At 54.9% G+C, this 18,679-nt stretch overlaps 7 protein-coding genes across 7 annotated transcripts; 3 read left to right on the top strand and 4 right to left on the bottom strand.

Moving 5' to 3' along the window:
* Positions 1 to 204: 204 nt before the first annotated feature.
* On the bottom strand, positions 205 to 2,921 carry BDY24DRAFT_371693 (uncharacterized protein; the record flags this gene model as incomplete). Its single annotated transcript, XM_076638169.1, has 9 exons — positions 205 to 902; positions 991 to 1,139; positions 1,222 to 1,325; positions 1,435 to 1,972; positions 2,060 to 2,149; positions 2,252 to 2,367; positions 2,494 to 2,508; positions 2,629 to 2,705; positions 2,843 to 2,921. 9 exons carry the CDS (start codon positions 2,919 to 2,921, stop codon positions 205 to 207), a joined length of 1,866 nt encoding a protein of 621 aa, XP_076494141.1.
* Positions 2,922 to 3,145: 224 nt separating this feature from the next.
* On the bottom strand, positions 3,146 to 8,643 carry PSY2 (Psy2p). Its single transcript, XM_076636135.1, has 12 exons — positions 7,566 to 8,643; positions 7,287 to 7,406; positions 7,039 to 7,168; positions 6,885 to 6,963; positions 6,705 to 6,801; positions 6,549 to 6,626; positions 5,349 to 6,460; positions 5,119 to 5,245; positions 4,862 to 5,035; positions 4,607 to 4,776; positions 4,302 to 4,474; positions 3,146 to 4,219 (listed from the first exon to the last, which is right to left on the bottom strand). The coding sequence occupies exons 1-12, from the start codon at positions 8,572 to 8,574 to the stop codon at positions 3,370 to 3,372; spliced, it is 4,119 nt and encodes a 1,372-aa protein (XP_076494140.1). The 5' UTR covers positions 8,575 to 8,643; the 3' UTR covers positions 3,146 to 3,369.
* A 1,298-nt stretch (positions 8,644 to 9,941) lies between these two features.
* On the bottom strand, positions 9,942 to 10,426 carry BDY24DRAFT_398210 (uncharacterized protein). Its single transcript, XM_076641661.1, has one exon. The coding sequence runs from the start codon at positions 10,326 to 10,328 to the stop codon at positions 10,101 to 10,103; it is 228 nt and encodes a 75-aa protein (XP_076494139.1). The 5' UTR covers positions 10,329 to 10,426; the 3' UTR covers positions 9,942 to 10,100.
* Positions 10,295 to 12,817, top strand: DIE2 (dolichyl-P-Glc:Glc(2)Man(9)GlcNAc(2)-PP-dolichol alpha-1,2- glucosyltransferase). Its single transcript, XM_076636134.1, has 9 exons — positions 10,295 to 10,540; positions 10,635 to 10,723; positions 10,924 to 11,098; positions 11,198 to 11,351; positions 11,488 to 11,634; positions 11,746 to 11,902; positions 11,991 to 12,050; positions 12,130 to 12,272; positions 12,446 to 12,817. Exons 1-9 carry the CDS (start codon positions 10,421 to 10,423, stop codon positions 12,769 to 12,771), a joined length of 1,371 nt encoding a protein of 456 aa, XP_076494138.1. The 5' UTR covers positions 10,295 to 10,420; the 3' UTR covers positions 12,772 to 12,817.
* Positions 12,818 to 12,839: 22 nt separating this feature from the next.
* BDY24DRAFT_398204 (putative phosphotransferase) lies at positions 12,840 to 16,176 on the bottom strand. Its single transcript, XM_076641660.1, has 14 exons — positions 16,114 to 16,176; positions 15,982 to 16,049; positions 15,623 to 15,912; positions 15,398 to 15,477; positions 15,075 to 15,168; positions 14,616 to 14,969; positions 14,355 to 14,509; positions 14,226 to 14,278; positions 13,934 to 14,147; positions 13,848 to 13,856; positions 13,637 to 13,750; positions 13,483 to 13,561; positions 13,170 to 13,393; positions 12,840 to 13,062 (listed from the first exon to the last, which is right to left on the bottom strand). Exons 1-14 carry the CDS (start codon positions 16,138 to 16,140, stop codon positions 12,907 to 12,909), a joined length of 1,917 nt encoding a protein of 638 aa, XP_076494137.1. The 5' UTR covers positions 16,141 to 16,176; the 3' UTR covers positions 12,840 to 12,906.
* A 129-nt stretch (positions 16,177 to 16,305) lies between these two features.
* On the top strand, positions 16,306 to 17,330 carry BDY24DRAFT_398202 (uncharacterized protein; the record flags this gene model as incomplete). Its single annotated transcript, XM_076641659.1, has 3 exons — positions 16,306 to 16,817; positions 16,911 to 17,109; positions 17,192 to 17,330. Coding segments are annotated over exons 1-2 (630 nt in total), but the record flags the coding sequence as incomplete, so codon positions are not given.
* A 137-nt stretch (positions 17,331 to 17,467) lies between these two features.
* On the top strand, positions 17,468 to 18,310 carry BDY24DRAFT_417565 (uncharacterized protein; the record flags this gene model as incomplete). The annotated part of the gene is made up of 1 exon (XM_076643734.1): positions 17,468 to 18,310. One exon carries the CDS (start codon positions 17,468 to 17,470, stop codon positions 18,308 to 18,310), a length of 843 nt encoding a protein of 280 aa, XP_076494135.1.
* Positions 18,311 to 18,679: the final 369 nt, after the last annotated feature.

Raw genomic sequence — 18,679 nt, 5'->3', positions numbered from 1 at the left:
AGGTCGACCCGTCGACGCGTCGAGTTCGGTTTTGTTCCTTCCCTTTGAGTCTGAATCGGCCAAGCTCTTTCGCAGCTCAGCGAAGGTATTAAGAGAGAGAACAAGCTACATAAATATCGCACTACGAAAGAAAACGATAAAGAACTAACCGAAACCAAACCGAAACCCCCAAAACTCAACGCGTCTCCCCTCCCCTCCCCAAACTCAGAGCGAAACCAACACCGGCACCCGACTCAACGGATCCTCATCCTCCACCTGTGGTGTCCCCGCCACCGGTCTCCCCATCTCCCTCCTCTCCCCCTCGCTCGTCCGTCTCCTCAACCCCTCTCCTCCTCCTCCTCCTCCCACCACTTCCGCCTCTCGCTGTCCTGCAAGATCCAACCTCATCCCCGACCCTCTCCTCCCTCCAGCGTTGCCAGGCATCTTCCCCTTCCGAATCGTATCCGCATCACTCTCCCCTTCCTCCTCCTCCCGCTCATCATGAGCTCCCAACCCTTGATCGATCTCTGACGCTCTCCTCTCCTCCGCCTTCGCTCCGAACTCTCCGATCCCGATCCCCAGACCGGTGCTCATAGCGGTAGAGTTGAACAGCTCCGTCCCGGGGACGAAGGAAGCTTTTCGTCGAGAGGTTCCTCCTACTCCTCCTGCGGAGGCGTAGGTGGATCCGCCGAGGTTGGGAGAGAGAGCGACGGAGGGACGCCGAGCGTAGACGTCGTTGATGGTCGAAGGGGAGGAGGAGGAGGAGGTGGAGGAGCGTTTGTGGTGGTGAGAGGACGGCAGAGGGATGGGAACGACGGAGACGGAGACGGAGTCTCGACGACGGGATTGAGTGATGGCGAGGGAGATGGTTTCAGCGACTCGGAGGCCTAGGTCGAAGTAGTTGTCGTTGGAGAGGGGAGCGACTGCGAAGAAGACGAACGGTACAGAGTGAGCTTACGGTCGGGAAGGAAAAAGAAGAAGGAGAGACGAAAGGAAAAAAGCGAGACTCACACATCTCGCAATGAGCATCCACCTCCGACTTCGCAACACTGTTCTTCGCCGACACCCAGAGTCCTCGAGTAGGTCCTCCCGGCTGAGGCAAGACGCAGAAGGTTCGAGGGAGGAGGTAGCCTTTGGTTTGAGGGAGGAGGGTGTAGTAGCTGGAGAACGAGAGAAATGAGAAAGATCAGTTTGGGAGAGACGCGTTTCGACGAAGGAGGAGAAACGACGACCAGGACTCACTTCCTGAAGATGATCCCCTCGTCCTCAACCATTCCTTCGATTCCTTCCAACCTAGCCTTCATCTGATCTCCATCCCAGAGGTTCCCGATGAATCGAAGGTGATCCTGCGACAGCGAATGAACGAAAAACGAAACCGGCAAGGCGCGTCAGTTCAGCTCTCGTTTCTCCCTCTCCCTCCTTTCTCACGCTCCAAAAAAATCCCACACAACTCACCTGAGCCCAGTTCAGTCCCAGCCCCACATCATTCCTCTTCACATACGCTCCCGCCGCCGCCGCCGCAACAGCCGCCGTTCCCAACCCAAACAACGCGGGCGTCGAGAACCTCGACCAGGCCGATCCGCCACTCGCAGGAACCATCTTGGGCGTAGGTTGCAAACTACTCGCACTCCCTCGTCTCGTCGTCCCATCGTCCTTGTTCTTATCCGCACTCGATCGTCTCCTCTCTGGAACCGTGGGCTCGTGAGTGAAGTGGGTGTCTCCTCCCGACTCGACTCCTCCCGTTCCGAAAGGGTCGAAGTACTCTCGTACGGGAGCTTCGGTTGGAGGATGAGCTTGAGCGGTGGTGGTAGGAAGAGGAGGGTTGGTACTTTTGGATTTGGAACCGAACGTGTAGGCTAGGAAAGCAGGAGCGAGGATGGAGAGGCTGGAAGCGACTTCTTTGGCTTGGGTGACGTGGGTGGTGGCTTTGGTGAAGGTGTGTTTGAAGACGGAGGGGTGGAGACCGAGGAAGGGAGTGTCGAAGGCGATGAGTCTGAAACGAGGGAGAGGAAGAGAACGGTCAGGAAGAGGGAGGGAGGGAAGCGAGAGAGAGGTGAGGTCGAGTCGAAACGAAACGAACCCAATGATCCTAGGCCAAAGGAAGGATGAAACGTCCGGTCTCGAACGAGCAATCTTGAGCAACGCATCAGCTGCTAGAAGTCCTCCCATCCTACACCAAAACCAAAAACAACAACGAGACACAACGAAGTCAGCCCTTTCGCAGCTCGCCTCCCCTCGATCTCTCGTTCGAGCTCATTTAGACGAGACTCACGAATGCCCACACAACACGATCCTGGCCTTCCCAGCACCTCGTCCCAAGCCTTCTCCGTTCTCCTTCTCTACGGTGAGAGAAGCGAGCCAGTCTATAAACGCATCCGTCGCGGCTCCCTGCGAGAAACGAGACGAGGGGTGTTGTTTCAGTGCTTGCCTCGCTCGATCCGGAGCGGTTCGATTTCCCACGTCTCACTCGAAGCTCTTCGAGCTCTATTTTAGTATGCAAGAGAGACGACTTACGAGATCTCCTTTCGTCTACAAAGAATCAAAGAACAAAGCAACAAAGGAGGGATCAGGGTTCTCATTGCGACCTCACCACCGCTCCTCCCTCCCCTCCCTCCCTCGCTCCCAAACTCCTCCCAAACGAACACTCACCTCGTAAGCAGGAAAGACGATACTCTCCACGATCACACTCTCGGTGAAGGTTTCTTGGACGATGTGATTCACGCGCTCTAGAAACCAGAAAGAAGAACGAAGTGGAATGGAAGGCAGGGAAGCGAGAACGTCAGAATCCATCCAGCTCTTGACTTCGATTCGACCTCGTTTGAGAATCGACCTGTAAGGCTATAACAGGAAAAGCTCGACTCACCAGGGAACTTCTTAAACGTCGAATCGTCCCCTTTGAAACCATGAACGAACACGAGAAGGATGTTGGTAGAGTCGGCCATTCGTAGGACGTCGCGGTGGGTCGAGGGCGAGGTGGAGGTTGAACGAAGCTCTCGAGCTTCAAAAGGTCGCTGTGAGTTTGCTGGTTGTTGTGTTGTTTTGAAGTGTTAACGAGCTTGTGGGCCCTTTGTTGAACGGGGGAGGGTAGAATGGGAAGGGAAAACGAGGAAGGGAAGGGCGCTGAAAGTGATGATGGGAGTTGGATGTTTCAGACTGACTCAAGGCTCGAAACCTTGCCACCTTCCAGGCTCTCTCCTTCCCTCAAGGCTTCTTCTCAAGATATGTAGAGCTGCGGGTCGTTTTTTTCCATGGAGAGAGAGAGAGCGAAAACTGAAACTAAAAGAAACGAAACGGATAAACAACGAGAAAGAAAAACACTACGAAAGCAAGCGAACGTCGAAAGTCAAAACAAAGCGAGAACGCGATCGACCTCTCCCTCCCTTCTCGTGCCTACTTCGACGCACCCCCACCACCACCACCAAGCTTGAACGGTTTCAGCGAGAACTTGAACCCTCCCCCTGCTCCTCCACCTTTCTTCTCCTTCTCCTTCCCGTTCACCTCTCCCTCCCCACCGGTCGTCGTCGTCGTCGGCGTAGCAGGCAACGGCCTCGACTTCTTCTCCTCCCCGCTCCCACCACCTCCCAGAATGCTCGATATGCTCCCCGACCTCTTGTGGCTCTTCTTCCCTCCCGCTCCCGAGCTCGACGACGACGACGATGAAGAAGAGGAAAAGAGGGAAGCGAACCCTCCTTTCTCCTCCTCTTCCTCCTCCTCCTCCCGACGTCGCTTCCAGTCCATGAGCGGTTTGCCGAGGTCCGTGGAGGGGGTGAGGTCCGGGATGGGGACGGGGGCGGTGAGGAGTGGGTTCAAAGTTGGATCCGAGGAAGAAGGAAGGGTCGTCGTCGAGCCATCAACGTCCATCTTCTTCTCCTCCTCATCACTCCCTTCGTCGTCGTCTCCGTAGCTATCCAGATCTAGCCCCAGCCCCAATCCCAATCCAACTCCCGGAGCGACGGTGTTCTTCGTCTTGGACGTGAGCGGGGAGGGCGTGGCGAGGGTCGTGACGGTCGAAGTTGCGGTGGTGGAAGGGGTTTTGGAATCTCCTTGCTGACCCTTCTGACGTTTCCGTTTGGGACCGAGTTGAGCGAGGGAGGAGGAGGAGTGAGTGGACGGGAGGGTGTAGGACGAGGAAAGGAACGAGGAGGAGAGGCCTCCTGAGGAGGAGGAGGAGGAGGGGGAAGGGGCGAGGTCGTCGTCTGAGTCTCGGAAGTAGTCGTCTTCGTCTTGGTCAAATCGACGTCTAAACGTAACAACGAACGCGATGCAGTCAGTTCGGGAGTTCGAAAGGGAAAAAAAGAAGAGAAAGGCGTAAGAAGACTCACTTCGTTTCCTCTTCAACAACCTTGACGTCCGGTTCGGGAGGAGGCTCGTTGTTCTGCTCCCACTTGGTGATTAGACCCGTAAAGCAAGCCTTCAGCACCGGTCGAGTAGCGAGTAAACATATTCGATCTCCGTGGTGCTGCATGAGGTGGTCGAGGATGGCTTTGAGGTTCTCCTGTTTGAGAACGAAGCGGAAAAACGAGAGAACGAAGACGCGTCAGTTTCGTCGTTTGTTTGACTTCTTTCCGACTTCCTCGACCTCGTCGAAATCGAACGGAAAGTTGACGGGTTTCACTCGAGTACTAACCTTCCTCATATACTCAAACAACTCCAAGCAAGCCGAACTGAGCATGTTGTCCCTCGGGGACTCCGACGCGACGAGATCGAGGACCGGAGCGAAGACGTCTCCCTTGTTGAGGTAGCGGAACATGAAGTGGGTGTTGACCTTCAGACAAGCTCGGAAGAATCGAATGGCGGCTGATGAGAAACAAAATAAGAAGGTCAGCGAAGGGAAACTCAGTCGAAGGGAGGGAAGAACGAAGGGAAAGAGAGGGAAACGCACCATGTCGAAGCGGCTTCTCCCTCGCATTCAACAGACATCCGACCCTCAGGTTCATCGTCCCCGAGAGGATAAAGTACTGGCTTCGATGCCCGTGGTTGGCGGAGAAGAACGAGAGGAGGTCGCAGAGCGAGAGGAGGAGACCTGCTTCTCCCGAGGAGACGTTCAGAGGAGCGCCTGCAACGAAAAAGTAAACGAAACGAAGACGCGTCAGTACGCTCGAAGATGGGCAAGCGTAAGGGAGGAATAGGAGAGCTCACCCTTGAGGGTCTTGAAGTCGGGAAGGTCGAACAGAGGCTTCATCAGGTCGTCGACGCAGTTCTCGTAGAAGTAGGTGAGGAACGCTTCCGCGACGGGTCCGTCCTTCTGAGGTCCTCGAGAGAAGGTCTGTGAAAAAGATTACATCAGAATGAAACGAAGAAGTGAGTTCTTGAGGAAACGAGAGGAGGGAAGAAACGAAGAACGCGTCGCGCTCGCTTCTCGTACTCACCGCATCCGGCTCCCCCGTATCCAACAACTGCTTCAACGCATCGGCCAACTGACTCTTCAACCCCGAAACCTTCTCCTCCCCTGCTCCCGTCGACTTCTTCGCCGTCGATCCAACCAACAGCTTCACAATCTCCACCACCAACGTCGTCTCCGCTCCCTCCCTCTTCTCCTCCATCTTGGTGAACTCCGCAAGAACGATGGTCCTCACTGCCGAAGGGTCGTGATCGAGAGCGTGGGTGAGCATCTCGACGGCTGCGTTGGGGATTTGATCGACGTCTGGTGGAGGAGAGGAGGGAGGGGAAGCGGGAGTGGGAGTGGGAGGAGTTGGGACGACGGAGGAGGAGGGAATTGGCTGGATGAGTGGGAGGGAGGAACCTGAGGGTGAAGTGGAAGTTGGTTCGGATGTTGTTGGTAGAGGAGCAGGAGGAAGAGGAGGTGTTGATCTCGATGAGAAAGCCCATTCGAGAACGTAGACGAGTCCGTGGTCGAGCAGGGTCCGAACGAGTTGAAGTCTCGACGGAAGCGGGATGTTCTTCGACATGAGGAGGAGCTGATGAAGGAGCAGCACCACGTCCCTCTTGTGGCTCGTCGAAAACTCGGGGGCAGCAGGAGGATCGGAGGAAGCTGCCGAGAGACTCGACGACGAAGTCGAAGCCTCTCCTCCTCCTCCTCCTCCTGGTTTCTCGTTCTCCTTCCCACCCGCATCCTCCGTATCCGTCCCCACCTCCTCCTCGTCCGTCCAGCTCGACCCCTCGGTACTCTTTCTCTTCCCCTTCCACCCTCTAACAGCTCCGTCCTTCTTCTGCCCTCCCTTCCCCTCTCCTCCTCCTCCAGGAACGAACGCCCTAAACACATCCACCAGGAGCTCGTCGTTGGCCTGCACGTGCTGAACGATGTCATTCTGGTTGAAGAAGATCATGGAGTTGATGATGTTCATGGTCGATTCCTCGAGCACTCGAGCGAGGACGACGTCCTTGAGGTAGAGAAGTCGGTAGGTCTGGTGGATCTTAGCTCGGATGGAGGCGTCCTTGAGCTCGACGGCTTGACGGAAGCGAGTGGTGGAGGTGAGGAAGGATCGGTAGGAAGCTTTGAGTTTGGGGAACTCGGGGTCGTCTGTAGGAAAGGATGCAAGGGATGGGAGGAGAAAGGTCAGCTTGAGCTCGCTCGCTCGAAAACGTCACCAGAACGAAAGAGAACGAACACTCGAGCATTCCAAGAACCTCCATGAAGAACTCCTCCTGAAGGATATACTCGATGACGGTCGTGTCGTTGAGGAAGACTGCAAGGGAGAAGACGGAGGTCAGCTCGTGTGAGTGATCGTCTCCTTCCTTCGAGCTCAACAACTCTTCAAACTCACGAATCGTCTGCATCATCGTGAACAACGTATGCAGGTCCGTGATCACCTCCAGATCCTCAGCGTTCTCGAACGTCTCAGCCATGATCTTGAGGTAGTCCTGATCCGACCGAAAAGAAAACACATCGTTCAGCCCACGAGCTGCTCGAAGCGAAGGAGAACGAGATGCGACGGAGGACTGACCTCCTTGGTGACAGCTTCAACAAGCCTCTCCCTTCCAAGCATACTCCTAGCGAGAGTCTTGACCTGCTCCGACGCAGCTCTGAAGGGAAGAAAATGAAGGTCAGCTGGATCTCGAGTTCGAGCTCGAAAGAGAGAAGGAGTGTTCCAAACTCACTCGAGTTTCCCCAACCCAGGATGCAGCAGCAACGCCTTCTGACGACTCCTCCCTCCACTCGACGGCATAGGCGAGACTGATCGGTACCCAGCCGTTGGGGACGACATCGTGAGCATCTCATCCTCCATCCCTGCAGCGAGCCAAACCCAAAGAAATGAAACGAGGTCAGCTTCCGAGCTCCCTTCCTCCCTCCCTCCTCACTCCCTCTGAAGACTAAATGAAGAACGGGAAATGGGACCAACACCTACCCGAATCCAACATCTTCTGCACCTCGAGCACAAACTCCCAAACGTTCTCGCAATCGTCCGGATCCGCAAACGAGAGAGCGATGTCCGTTCCATCAGGTTCGGTCCAGACGATGAGGGTGTCTGGTTGATTGAAAGCGTGTGCAAACGCAAAAGAAACGTAAGAATCGACCTTCTGGTCCTTCTCTCTCCCTCTCTCTTCTTGTCTCGAGAAGAAGAAACGAGCGAAGCAAGCGAGCACGCGACAAGGGAAGAGAGAGGGAAGGAAGGAAAGGAACTCACCTTGCTGCCTCTGATAAACATCCTTCCCCTGAATATGACTATGCATCAGAATCTTCCCCTCCACCCCCTTGGACCTGATCGTCCGTATCGTAGTCTCGTTCTCCACTCCTCCTGCTCCATCCTCCTCAGCAGCATCCTCCTTCACGAAGCCTCCTCCTCCTCCGTCCTCCTCCTCCGCCGGATCCAGCATGAGGACTTCGGCTGTAACAACGAGCAAAGCCTGATCCGTTCCTTCGTCGTAGAGTCCATGGACGTGTCCCGTTCCTCTGTCGAACCACGAGTCGTTTCGGAGTTCGTAGACCTTGACTTTTTTGAGCTCGGAGGAGGAGGAACGCTCTCGATCGGAGTCTGGTTGGGAGGAGGAAGGCGAGAGTTCGAGATCTAGGTCGAGGATATCGTCGACGTCGGCTACGGAGGAGGAGGAAGGGGAGGAGGGGGGTTGTTGACCTGTTGGGGTTGAAGGGGAGTTGTTGATGGAGGGAGAGACGCGTTGAGGAGTGGAAGGAGAGGAGGAGGTGGACGAGGTGGAGGAAGGAGATTGGCTGCTCGTCGTCGTCGTTGCTGTAGGTGTAGAAGGCGAATTCGAAGGTGGAATGTCGGTGGGAGTGGTAGAGAGAGGTCGTGTTGGGGTTGTAGATTTGGTAGGAGTTGTGGTGTGGCTGTTTGGAGAGGAGGATGGTTGTTTCTTGGACGAAGGGGAAGGAGAAGAAGCAGATGAGGTCGTCGACGTTCCTCCTCCTCCTCCTCCTCCTCCAGTTCCTGCAGAAGATCCACTGCTCCACGACCCGTCATCCCGACCTACAGGAGAAGCTCCAGCCGGAGAAGTCGAAGAAGAAGGCATCGCTGCTCTTGTTGAACTGGAGGATGGGGAAGTCGAAGAAGCTGGTGACCTCGACCTTCGTTTCCCTCCTCCTCCTCGAACGGCCGTGGGCTTCCTCCCTGAAGGGCTGGACGTGGAAGTCGAAGCTTCCGGTTGGAGAGGAGACGTGGAGGAAGAAGAGGAAGCCATAAGGCAGAGAAAGGAGAAGGGGAAGATGGGGGATGGATGGATGGGGAGGGAGGTCGAAGTTGGGAGCTGAAAGGGAGGAGGAGTCTCAGCTTCCAGCCCGTTTCAGCCTCCCACGCAGGGAGTTTGGAAGACACGTGAAAAAGGCACAACTCTACTTTGCTAAGAGTCTCGGACCACGATGGCTCGATGCGTATCTTCGAAGTCGTCCAAAAATATGCGAGTTTTCTCTGTCCCTTGGGCTTCAAACGAGAGCAAAGCAGACCTCGTCGCGCACACGACCATCGCTGGTCTTCCGTCTCGTCCTTCCTCCTTCCCGTTCCTTCCCCAACCAAAAGACACGAACACGCATAGATTGTCAATCGAATATCCTCCCCGACCGCTGGATCCCTACCAGACCCAACCCGTTCCTTTAATAACTAGGACTCCTCCTCCTCCTCACCGGACTCCTCTCCCTCTCCCTCCCTCCTCCCGCTCCTCCTCCATACCCACCCCTTCCTCCTCCTCCACCACCCACCATCCCACCCCTCCCACCTCTACTCGAGTACCCGTTATCAGCCGCTCCCCTCATAGCAGCTCCGAACGTGCCTCGATCTCCTCCAAACGCTCCTCCAAACCTTCCTCCAGCACCAACACCAACATCTCCTCCTCCTCTCGACCACGACCCTCCTCCTCCTCTAGGCGCACCAAAGCTGGGAGCTCCTCCTCGAGAATCGGATCCTCCCCAGGAAGAAGCGGGAGCAGGTCCGGATCCTGATCGGATTCCTCCAGCGGATTGGGAGTAGACTCGATCGGAGGTGGTGGAGGAGGAGGAGAAGGGTTGGGATGGAGCGTGAGCGTGAGCGTGAGCGTGAGGGAAGGTGAGAGGGGCGGGAGGGAGGTTCTGGATGCAAGCGAGCAGGTAGAGAGGGGTGGGGTTGCTGGGTGGAGGGAGGATGCCGAGACTGAGGAGGGATCTGGGAGTGGGTAGAGACGAGTTATGGTGGTGTGGTCAGTTATAATATTGAGTATCGATTGGGAGGGATCGTTTGAGAGGGTTATAGAAGAGGCAATGCAGATGGACGGAGCTCGAGGAGGAGGAGGAGGCAAAGGAGGTTGAGCTCGAGAGAGTTGCGAGAGATGCTTCGAGCTCTCTCTCGTCCGGCGGTCCTCCAGGAATCCAAAAATCACACTCTTCTAGTACCTGAGACCGCCTTCCTCTTCCAGCATGCCGCTGGGGATCTCGGAAGATCTCCTTGAAAGGACAAGATGCGAAGGAAAGGAATCAAAACTCACTCCTCAGCTTCGCCTTCGCTCTCCCTTCCCTCCAGCGCGTTCAGGCTGATCACTCCCAGATCCTTCTCTTTCCAAGTTCCCCTAGCTCCACGAGCATCCTCTTCCGACACCAGCCTGATGAGAAAAAAACGCGTCCAAGGAGCGAGAAGCAAAAGAAGAAGGAAAGGAGGGGAAGGGAGGGGTCAGCTCGAGCTCGCTCTTTCTCCTTCTTCCTTCCTCTTTCTCTCCTCCTCTTCCGAAAGCTGTATTACCACTCACCTGAAGCTCCAGTTCCCTTGGTACGACCTCATCTTCTCCGGTACGATCCCAACCAAGGCCTGAACGAGCTCCTGGAGCGTCGTAGACTCCCAGGTGTAGAGGTGGTACTCGTCCTCGACGGGGAGCGTCTTTGTCTCGTGGAAGAGGTAGGTCGGGAAGAAAGTTGAGGGTTTCACGAAGACTCGGAGGAGATGAGGCGTTTTGGGAGAGGAATCAATGTCCATTTTGGGCGAGTACAGGAGGGTGAAAGTTGGGAGGAGAAAGGAGGAAGGTGATCAGGTCCAAATTCGAGGCTCGGAGAGAGAAGGACGTTGCCATGCCACCACCACCATCGAATTCTAGCAGAAAGGAGCGCTTGCTCGCTCTAGCAGGTTTCCTTTTCTTCTCGATAGGAGCGTTTGTACTGGTGCAGAAGGAAGTGAAGGAGCCGTACATGGTTCGTTTTCGCATCTCAGCCCTCGATCCCATCTCCTTCGCGCTGGCTGACCCTCGTCTTCCTTCTCCTGCTCGTTTCCTACTGGATCAACCAGGATGAGATCTTCCATATCCCTCAAGCTCAGCAGTACTGCTCTGGGAACTTCAAAGACTGGGATCCGAAACTTACAACCCCACCAGGACTGTTCGTTTTCTTTCGCTCCTCCCTCCCTTCTTTAGCGTCGAGCTCACCTTCCCTCCTCCCTCCCTCCCCTCTCTCTTCCCCAGCTACCTCCTCTCCCTCCTCCTCCCTCTGCCCTGCACTCCAACTCTCTTCCGACTCACCAACCTCCTCCTCCTCTTCTCCCTACCCTTCATCGTCAACCTCCTTCTCTCCCAACGAAGAGCGAACTCGAGCTCAACTGCAAGCTGGAAACCCTCCGTCGAAAGCCTCGCCATCTCCTTCTTCCCTCCCTTGTGGTTCTTCTCGAACCTCTACTACACGGATGTAGGGAGCTGCATGTTTGTTCTAGCGAGCTGGGCGGCTGCTAGAAGTGGGAGGAATTGGTTCAGCTCGGTGGTTAGTCTCGATCTCCTCCCTCCGCGTCGCTCTCTCTCTCTTTCGTCTCGAGCTGATCTCAAACCCTTCTTGCCGTTTCGTTTTGGTCGATTTTTACAGCTGGGATTGATCTCTTTAACCTTTCGACAAACCAACATCATCTGGCTAGGCTTCATCATGGCCATGTCCGTCTTCAACGCGTTGGAGGACCTGCCGAGGAAGAAGGGTCGCTCGGTGGATCATTCGATGCTTGCTAGGGAGTACGAGTCGTTTCGTGAGTTTTATGCTTCTTTTTCTCTCGATGTAAACACCCGGCTGTCTTCCTTGACTTTGCTGAGTGAGCTCACGAAGCGTTCAAGACTGACTCTCTCATCCCTTCTCTCCTCTTCCTCTTCGCTCGCCAACCCCAGCGCGGTTCCTCCTTCACAACCTCCTTCACGTTCCAGTTGGTGCACTTGCCCACCCTCGAGCCGTTCTCGTTCCGAAGGTTCTGCCCTACATCCCTACCTTCGTCGCGTTCGTTCTCTTCATTCGTTGGAACGGAGGAATCGTTCTCGGTAAGTTCAATTCTCTCGTTGGGCTCGTGATTGCCTTTTTATCTTTCTATCCATCTTCCTGCGTAACCTTGTCTGATCTCGGCTCAATCTTTCCTTTTATGGATTCAACAGGCCACAAAGAGATGCACGTCGCGACGATTCATCTGCCCCAGACGCTCTACTTCTTCGCTTTTGCAACCGTTCTTGGCTGGCCGGTCCTGCTGAACGTTGATGGAGGTCTGAAAGGCTTAATCCGGAGGTCTATCAATGATGCTCTGGGTGGATCGAGGTACGTTCTTTTCCTTGACGCGTCCGTTTCGGATCGATCAGACAACGCGACTGAACGTCGTTCTTTCTCTGCCCTCTCCTTCGTCCAGGCAGATCATGGCCACTTCCGCTCTCGTCGTCGCAGCTACTCTGGCGATCAAGTACTTCACGTACGCTCTTCCTCATTTCCTCCTTACTTCACAAACAGCAGCGGATCTGACTTTTCCCTTCGTTTCGTTGGAAACCCAGCATCGCCCACCCTTTCCTCCTGGCCGACAATAGACACTACGCCTTCTACATCTATCGGCGACTTATAAATCCGTTCCCAGTAGCTCGTTACATCCTTGGGCTGGGCTACGTAGCCTGTGCGATCGTTTGGAGTGGTCGACTGCGTGAGTTCGACCGACGCGTCGTCCTGTCACCGCTCTCTCTCTCTCTCTCTCTCCTCCCTCTTCATTCCTCGAGCCGTTTTGCTTATATCAACGTCGCCTTCGTATCCTCATGCCCCATCATCTGACTGACCGACCGTTTCCTCGCCTTCTTGCCTTACCTCTCTCCGCTTCAGTCCGTTCCCAACCTCCCCTCCCCCTCCTCATCTTCCTCTTCGCAACCATCGCCACCCTCACTCCCTCCCCTCTCATCGAACCAAGATACTTCCTCCTCCCTTTCCTCATCTTACGGATCCTCGCTTCGCCTTCGCAAGCATCCAATCGACCGTCCAAGACTCCCAGCTCGTCCTCGTCGACTCCAGCAGCCACGAGGAAACGAAGGCTGGAATGGATCGAGCTGGGCTGGTACGCTTTGGTCAACGCGGTGACGATGGGTGTGTTCCTGAGGGTGAAGTTCAGGTGGGAGAGTGAGGAGGGGGTTTGGCAGAGGTTCATGTGGTAGACTTAGGGGAGGAAGGAGATCATCGAATGCGCTTTGTTTTCTTCGATGCTCAAGAACCGAATCGACAGAGAGGGAGACAGTCCCATGTTGATAATCTACTATATCTAATTGAGTCTATGCGAGAGGGCTTCAGGTCTACTGCCTCTCCCCGTAAGCCTCATCGACCATCTTCCTCCACCTCCTCTGCACGTCGATGCTCTCTCGGAAGATCTTGTACTTCACGTCCAGCAACCTCATCTCCTGCTCTCCTGCTCCGGGAACGACTCGTTTTCCTGCGGGAGTCATCTCGACCTGTTTGAATGAAGAAGACGAGGGGGGAAGTCAGCATTTCGTCGCGTCGAGGAATCGACCGCCTCTCTCTCTCTCTCCTTCCCGACTCCTTCGCCCGTTCAACCCACCATAATCTCCCACAAGCTCTCCTTGTACTGCTGACCCTCCGAAAGAACCTCCTCCATCGTCGTGATCTCCTTCGAGTCTCTCGAGCGCTGAACCTCGTAGGCGTACCGACCGAGCATGGCTGATCCTGAGACGACGGCGGCGGAGGAGGAAGGAGGGAGGATGACGGGGACTCGGCAGACAGAGGAGAGGAGGGACATGAGTCGGACATTCTTGACTTGACCACCTGAGAGAAGCAAAAGGAGAACGGGGAAAGAGGTCGAGGAGTCAGGGAGAGAAGAACGTGGCGAAGAGGAGAGCGAGAAAGAGACGAACCGGACATGTAGATCGAATCTATCTGGTGTCCTTTGGAGTTCATTTCTTCGAGGATGTGTCGAGTTTGAAGAGCGATGGACTGTGAAAAAGAACGAGAGAGCGAGGTGAGCTTTCGATTCGAGATGGATCGAAACGGGGAACGAAAGAGACTGACTTCGAGGGTGACGTTGAACTTGAGAGCGAGATCTCCGAGCGTAGAGTCGAGGGCGAGCCCAGTGATCATTCCTCGCATTCGGTTGTCGGCCAGAGGAGATCGGTTTCCGTGAAGCTGATCGCAAGACGAAAAAGAGAGGTGAAGACGCGTCGTTCGTGAGTTGGGGTCTCTCCCGCTGTCTCTCTCTCAGGCAAAGGTCTCGGTAACTCACATCGGGGTACTATAGAACCGAAAGAAGAAGTTCGAAAGCTCGTCAGCGTTCATCTCGACGACAAGGCAAGTCGAGCGCAGACTCACCAAGTGCAAATCCCTCGTCAGATCCGTCAACGTATCCTCTCCTCTCGAAACCCTCATCGACTCGAGCCTCTCTCCGAGCACGTCGAACATGTTCTTCCCCTCCTTCTTCGAGACCTCGACGAGTTCAGGGTAGGCGGGGTGAGTCTTGATCATGAAGTCGATGAGCTGGCCGGTCGAGGATTGTCCTCCTTCGTTCATCCACCAGCCGGGGAAGCTGAAGAAGCGATGCGAACATGGAAGACGCGTCAGATGGAGGGCAATAAGAGCGATGGGGCAAAGGAAACGAGCTCACATGGCGTTCTTGTAGGGTCCCCAAACTCCGTCGACGAAGACTCCTTCGGGAGACTGATAAACGACGAGAAGCAACGCATCAGTTCAAAGAAGTCGTAGGAGGAGGTACGAGACAAACGAAACGACTCACCTGAACGATGTGGCATGTACTGGTACCTGCGACAGCAGCGAGTCTCTTTCCAGAATCAGCGAGAGTTGGGTGCTTCATCGTCTTGAGAGTTTCCGCTGGGTTGGGATCGTCAGCGTCCGTCGAGAGAGCAGCAGCAGTTCCAATCCATCCAGCATCTACGAAAGAGTCGAAGGAAAGGTACAAGGCCGAATGAGTCAGCTTCGTGAGCTTCAAAAAAAGGGAAGAGTCGAAAGGAGAGGAAAAGGCAGCGACGCGACTCACAAGCATCGATTACTCCGCTTCCAACAGCCGTTCCCTCAACCAAACCCAGCTCCTTCGCAGCACGAGCACTCAGCCCCTTCCCCACAGGAAGTCCAGCAGTCATTACAAGAGCCTCCTTCCCAGCTCCGAGGTACTTTCCTCCTCCGACGTGCTCCGTCGACGAAACGGTCTCTCCCGTTACTCCTCCCAAAGCTCCAAGACCTCGATCGACGAGATCTCCGAGTCCAATCTTGGTAAGGAAACCTGGGTTCCATCCTGGCGAAGGAGGGGTAACGGCGTCGGGAGGGATGTAGGAGAACTTGCAGACGAGGGAGTTGGAGGATCGAGCTGGGGAGGTGGTTGCTCGGAAAGTGACTGTTTGCGAACGAAAAACAAGACGAGAGCAGAAGATTTAGAAGGCTAGGAAGAGTGAGCTCCGAAAGGAAGTAGAGCTGGTAGTAGCAGAGGGTTTCAGCTCACGGTAGTCGGGCAAATCGAAGAAGTTGCAACGGGCAAAGAGCTCGGGCTTCATGTGTCGTTTGAGCCAGAGAGTCTTGGGAATCTCCATCTCGAGCTGGGGAAGAAAGCAACGTATAAGTCAGCTCTGAGCTCTGTAGCGCTTGGGAACGTCGAGAAGGAGTCACGTCGTCATTGATGGCCATCGTCCAGCCTGGAGGAAACGCGAGCTCGTCCATCCATCTTCGCTGTCGAAGACGAAGGGACCAGACTCCGTCAACCCAGAGGACCAACACACCGACCAGAGACACCTTCGATCTCGTAGAGAAGCAGAGGATACAACTCACACTCATGGTTCCTCCTACGTACTCGAGAACTTTGGATCCTGAAGCGTTGATGAGGTTCGCTTCCTTCTCAGCTCGATGATCTGTGTCGTTTCCACCAGAACCGTCAAGTCAAGACAAACTCAGGTCAGCTAAGCCGTTTCTGCCACCTATTCCTCTACCCTCTGTAAAGCCTCGAAGGATTTCAAGAGAGATTGAAGTCACGAGAGAAGAAGAATCCAAACTCACCGGCCCAAAGGATGAGCGACCGATCCTCTCCAACTTTCAGCCCTGGCAGCACCTGTCCGAGCGTCTCCCCTTTGGTAACCTCAACAGGGTTCCCTTCTCCATCCACAACAGCCAACGAGCAGGTAGCATCGAATCCAACTCCTCGAACCTCTGCAGGATTGACTCCACTGATTCGAAGGACGTCTTGGGACGAGTCGACGATGGCTCCCCAGATTCCAGTCAGGGATTGCTCGAAGACGTGGTGATCTGATGGATCTCGGAAGGTAGTAGTTTCGTGAACGGATTCGGCACTGCGAGGAGAAGAAAGAAGGAGTCAGCTATGGAATTTGGGGGAGGGAGGGAAGAGAAGAAGGACCGACATGAGCTCTCCGTTGTGAGAAAGAAGAGCAGCTCGAGCTGATCCTGTTCCGACGTCGAATCCGATGAACTACAAGCAGTAGAAAAAGGTCAGAGGTGTGCTCTACACGAGTGATAGGACGAGGGAAGCTCACGTAGGGTCCAGCAGGCAGAGGAGACATTTTTGGAGGGAGAAGGGGGGAGAGATGATGATGGTTTGCGGCTGGCGGAATCTCTGCCGGCCCTTTCCCGTTTCTCCACAAAGGCCAATAGGGGAAATTCGCAAACGAGACGGCGGCGGAGCTTGAATTATAGATTTGGTAAAATGAAATAACAAAAAGAGGCGTCGTCGAGAAAGCTAGGGTGACAACCAAAAGGAGAAGTTGAGCTTCGAATCTTCAAACCACCATCAGCTCGCATCCACCGATGACCATCTCCCTCCCTCCCCCACCTCCTCCTCCTGTAGAGTCGACAGCCTCCCCTCTCACACCTCCCAAATCGCCTCTCCCCTTTTTCCTCACTCTCTCCCTCCTCCTGATCCCCTACTTCCTCCTCTCCCTTCACCTCGGACTCGACCCTCGCGTTCTCCCTGATCCTTTACCTTCCCTCCTCCTCGTCCTCTCGACCTTCGTCACCATCTACCTCTGCCTACCTCATATCGTCGTTCTCTACGCTCCTTTAACTCCCAAAGGTCGCTATGGAGCTCAATGGACGTCGGCGAACCTGAACCTCCTCGCTTTTTCGATCCTGTGGCTTCTCGTTCTAGGGAACCAAGCAAGCTGGACGAATGTCGACAAGGAAGCGCCTATTGGGTTCAGCATCTTTGGCGCTGTGGTTGCATTCATTGTGCTGAACTCTGGTGAGTGCTCGAGACCCTTCTTAAGGAGGAGAGGGAAGAAGAGCGGGACCGGAGCTGACCCTTCTTCTGCTAATCGTTCCATCTTTCGTTCAGTTTTCGGCGGCTCCGACGACTCCCCTTGGAACATCGAGGACAACGAGAGATATATGCTCATGAAGCAAGCTCGCATTGACAAGCTGAAAGCCGAGGCAGACGCTGTGAAGGCTGGAGGGAAGGGGGTCGTTGTCGAGGAGGTCGAGGTGAAGGAGAAGGAGAAGGAAGTTGAGCTCAAGAAGCCGGATAGAGTCTTCTGGTGAGCTCAAACTTTTGCTGGCGACTTTTTAGCCGCTCGATCCTGGTCGTTTGTGCTGATTAGAGCTTGCTTCGTTCCACAGATTGCGTCGGAGTGCTTCGAGGACGAGACGACGCGTCGCGACGAGATGCGTTTCCTCGTGGGACGAGCTCTGCCTTCGACGGAGCGGAGGATTAGAGGAGCTCTAGCTCGCTTTGGAGATCTATGGGCCTTTTTATCTGCTGTTCCTCGGTAGGAGATAGACCAGACGGACGCGAGATCTGGTTTTGCCTCCGAAACTCAAGAAACTCCGAGCTCGCACTTCGCCTCCTCCTCTCCTTCTTCGACCGCCACTCCCTCTCTTCCATCTCACCACACCATGCCAGCAGAACGAAGGAAATCCAGCCGAACCAAACCCTCACCTTCCATCTCCTCTTCCACCTCTCAACCGAAACCACCTCCCAAATCGAAGATGAAACCACCAAAGTCCAAGCTCACACCATCTCTCCCTTCCCCCTCCTCCGTCGTCGCTCCACCTCCCTCCCTTTCCTCATCCCAAAGATACCTCCTCCTCTTCAAATCTCTCAACGTCTCCTCCCACAATCGAATCTCTATGCCCGTCCTCATCTCCCACGTCCTAGTCTTCCTTCAATCCCAATCAACCTCCTCTTCTTCTGCAGGTTCCTCCGACTCCGCTCCTCTCCTCCTCCCCATCAGTGTCACGTCCTACTTCCAATCGGGAAACCTCATCCTCTCCAATCTCCCTCCCAACCTGACCTCAACCTCATCCTCACGCTCAACCAGCGACGAACCCTTCTTCTCCCTCCCTGCCCTTCAAACCTACCTCTCCCTCCACGCGCACATCGAATCAACCCTCTTCCTTCGAACCCTCCCTTCCCTCACCCATATCCTCACCAACTGCCCGTTCTCGACAGGACCGGTCGGATCAGATCTCGAAACGAAGGTTCATGTGGTCTTCTTGGAGAAACTGCCGGGGCAAGAGGAGCTGGAGGAGTTGAGGGAGAGGGTGAGGAAGGACGGGTCGGAGGAGATGGTTTGGTGGCCTGGCGATGTCGAGGGTGGGAAAGAGGTCGTACTGTTGCTTCCCAATGGTGTCGGGAAGGCAAAGTGTGGTGCTGGGGTTGTGGAGAAGGTGTTGGGGATGAAAGGCACGATGAGAGGATGGAGGACGCTGAGGGCTTGTGCTGGGTTGTTGGAGTAAAGGATCGGGACCTTGTGGGTCAATAATTGGGTGTATTTTATGTATACTCAGGCTCAGCTCGTTTTCTTTCTCAAAAGAGAAGAGGCCACTGATGTGAGAGCTACGTCTGCATTCGTTGACGCGACGCGTTGATCGGAGCGCGTCTTCTCGTTTCTCTCTTGCTTATTCCAAGCTGGCACCATACAGAAATGTTCTAGGTAGGTCTCCGTCACTCCTCTGTCTTTTTCTTTGGAGTTCGGAACGGTAGAGCCAGCTCAGACGCGTCAAACCTGCTCGTTGGGGACGCGAAAACCAGTTTGTCGTTCTTCGTCGATTTGGGAACGGCAAAAATGTCAGGGTTCAGCTCCTTTCAGCACCATGAATTCCTTT

The sequence above is a fragment of the Mrakia frigida genome (assembly GCF_051309035.1).
Source record: "Mrakia frigida strain ATCC 22029 unplaced genomic scaffold BDY24scaffold_29, whole genome shotgun sequence".
In the NCBI taxonomy this organism is placed as follows: Eukaryota; Fungi; Basidiomycota; class Tremellomycetes; order Cystofilobasidiales; family Mrakiaceae; genus Mrakia; species Mrakia frigida.
The sequence above is the reverse complement of the archived record's forward strand: the minus strand, read 5'-3'. Positions and strand labels throughout refer to the sequence as shown.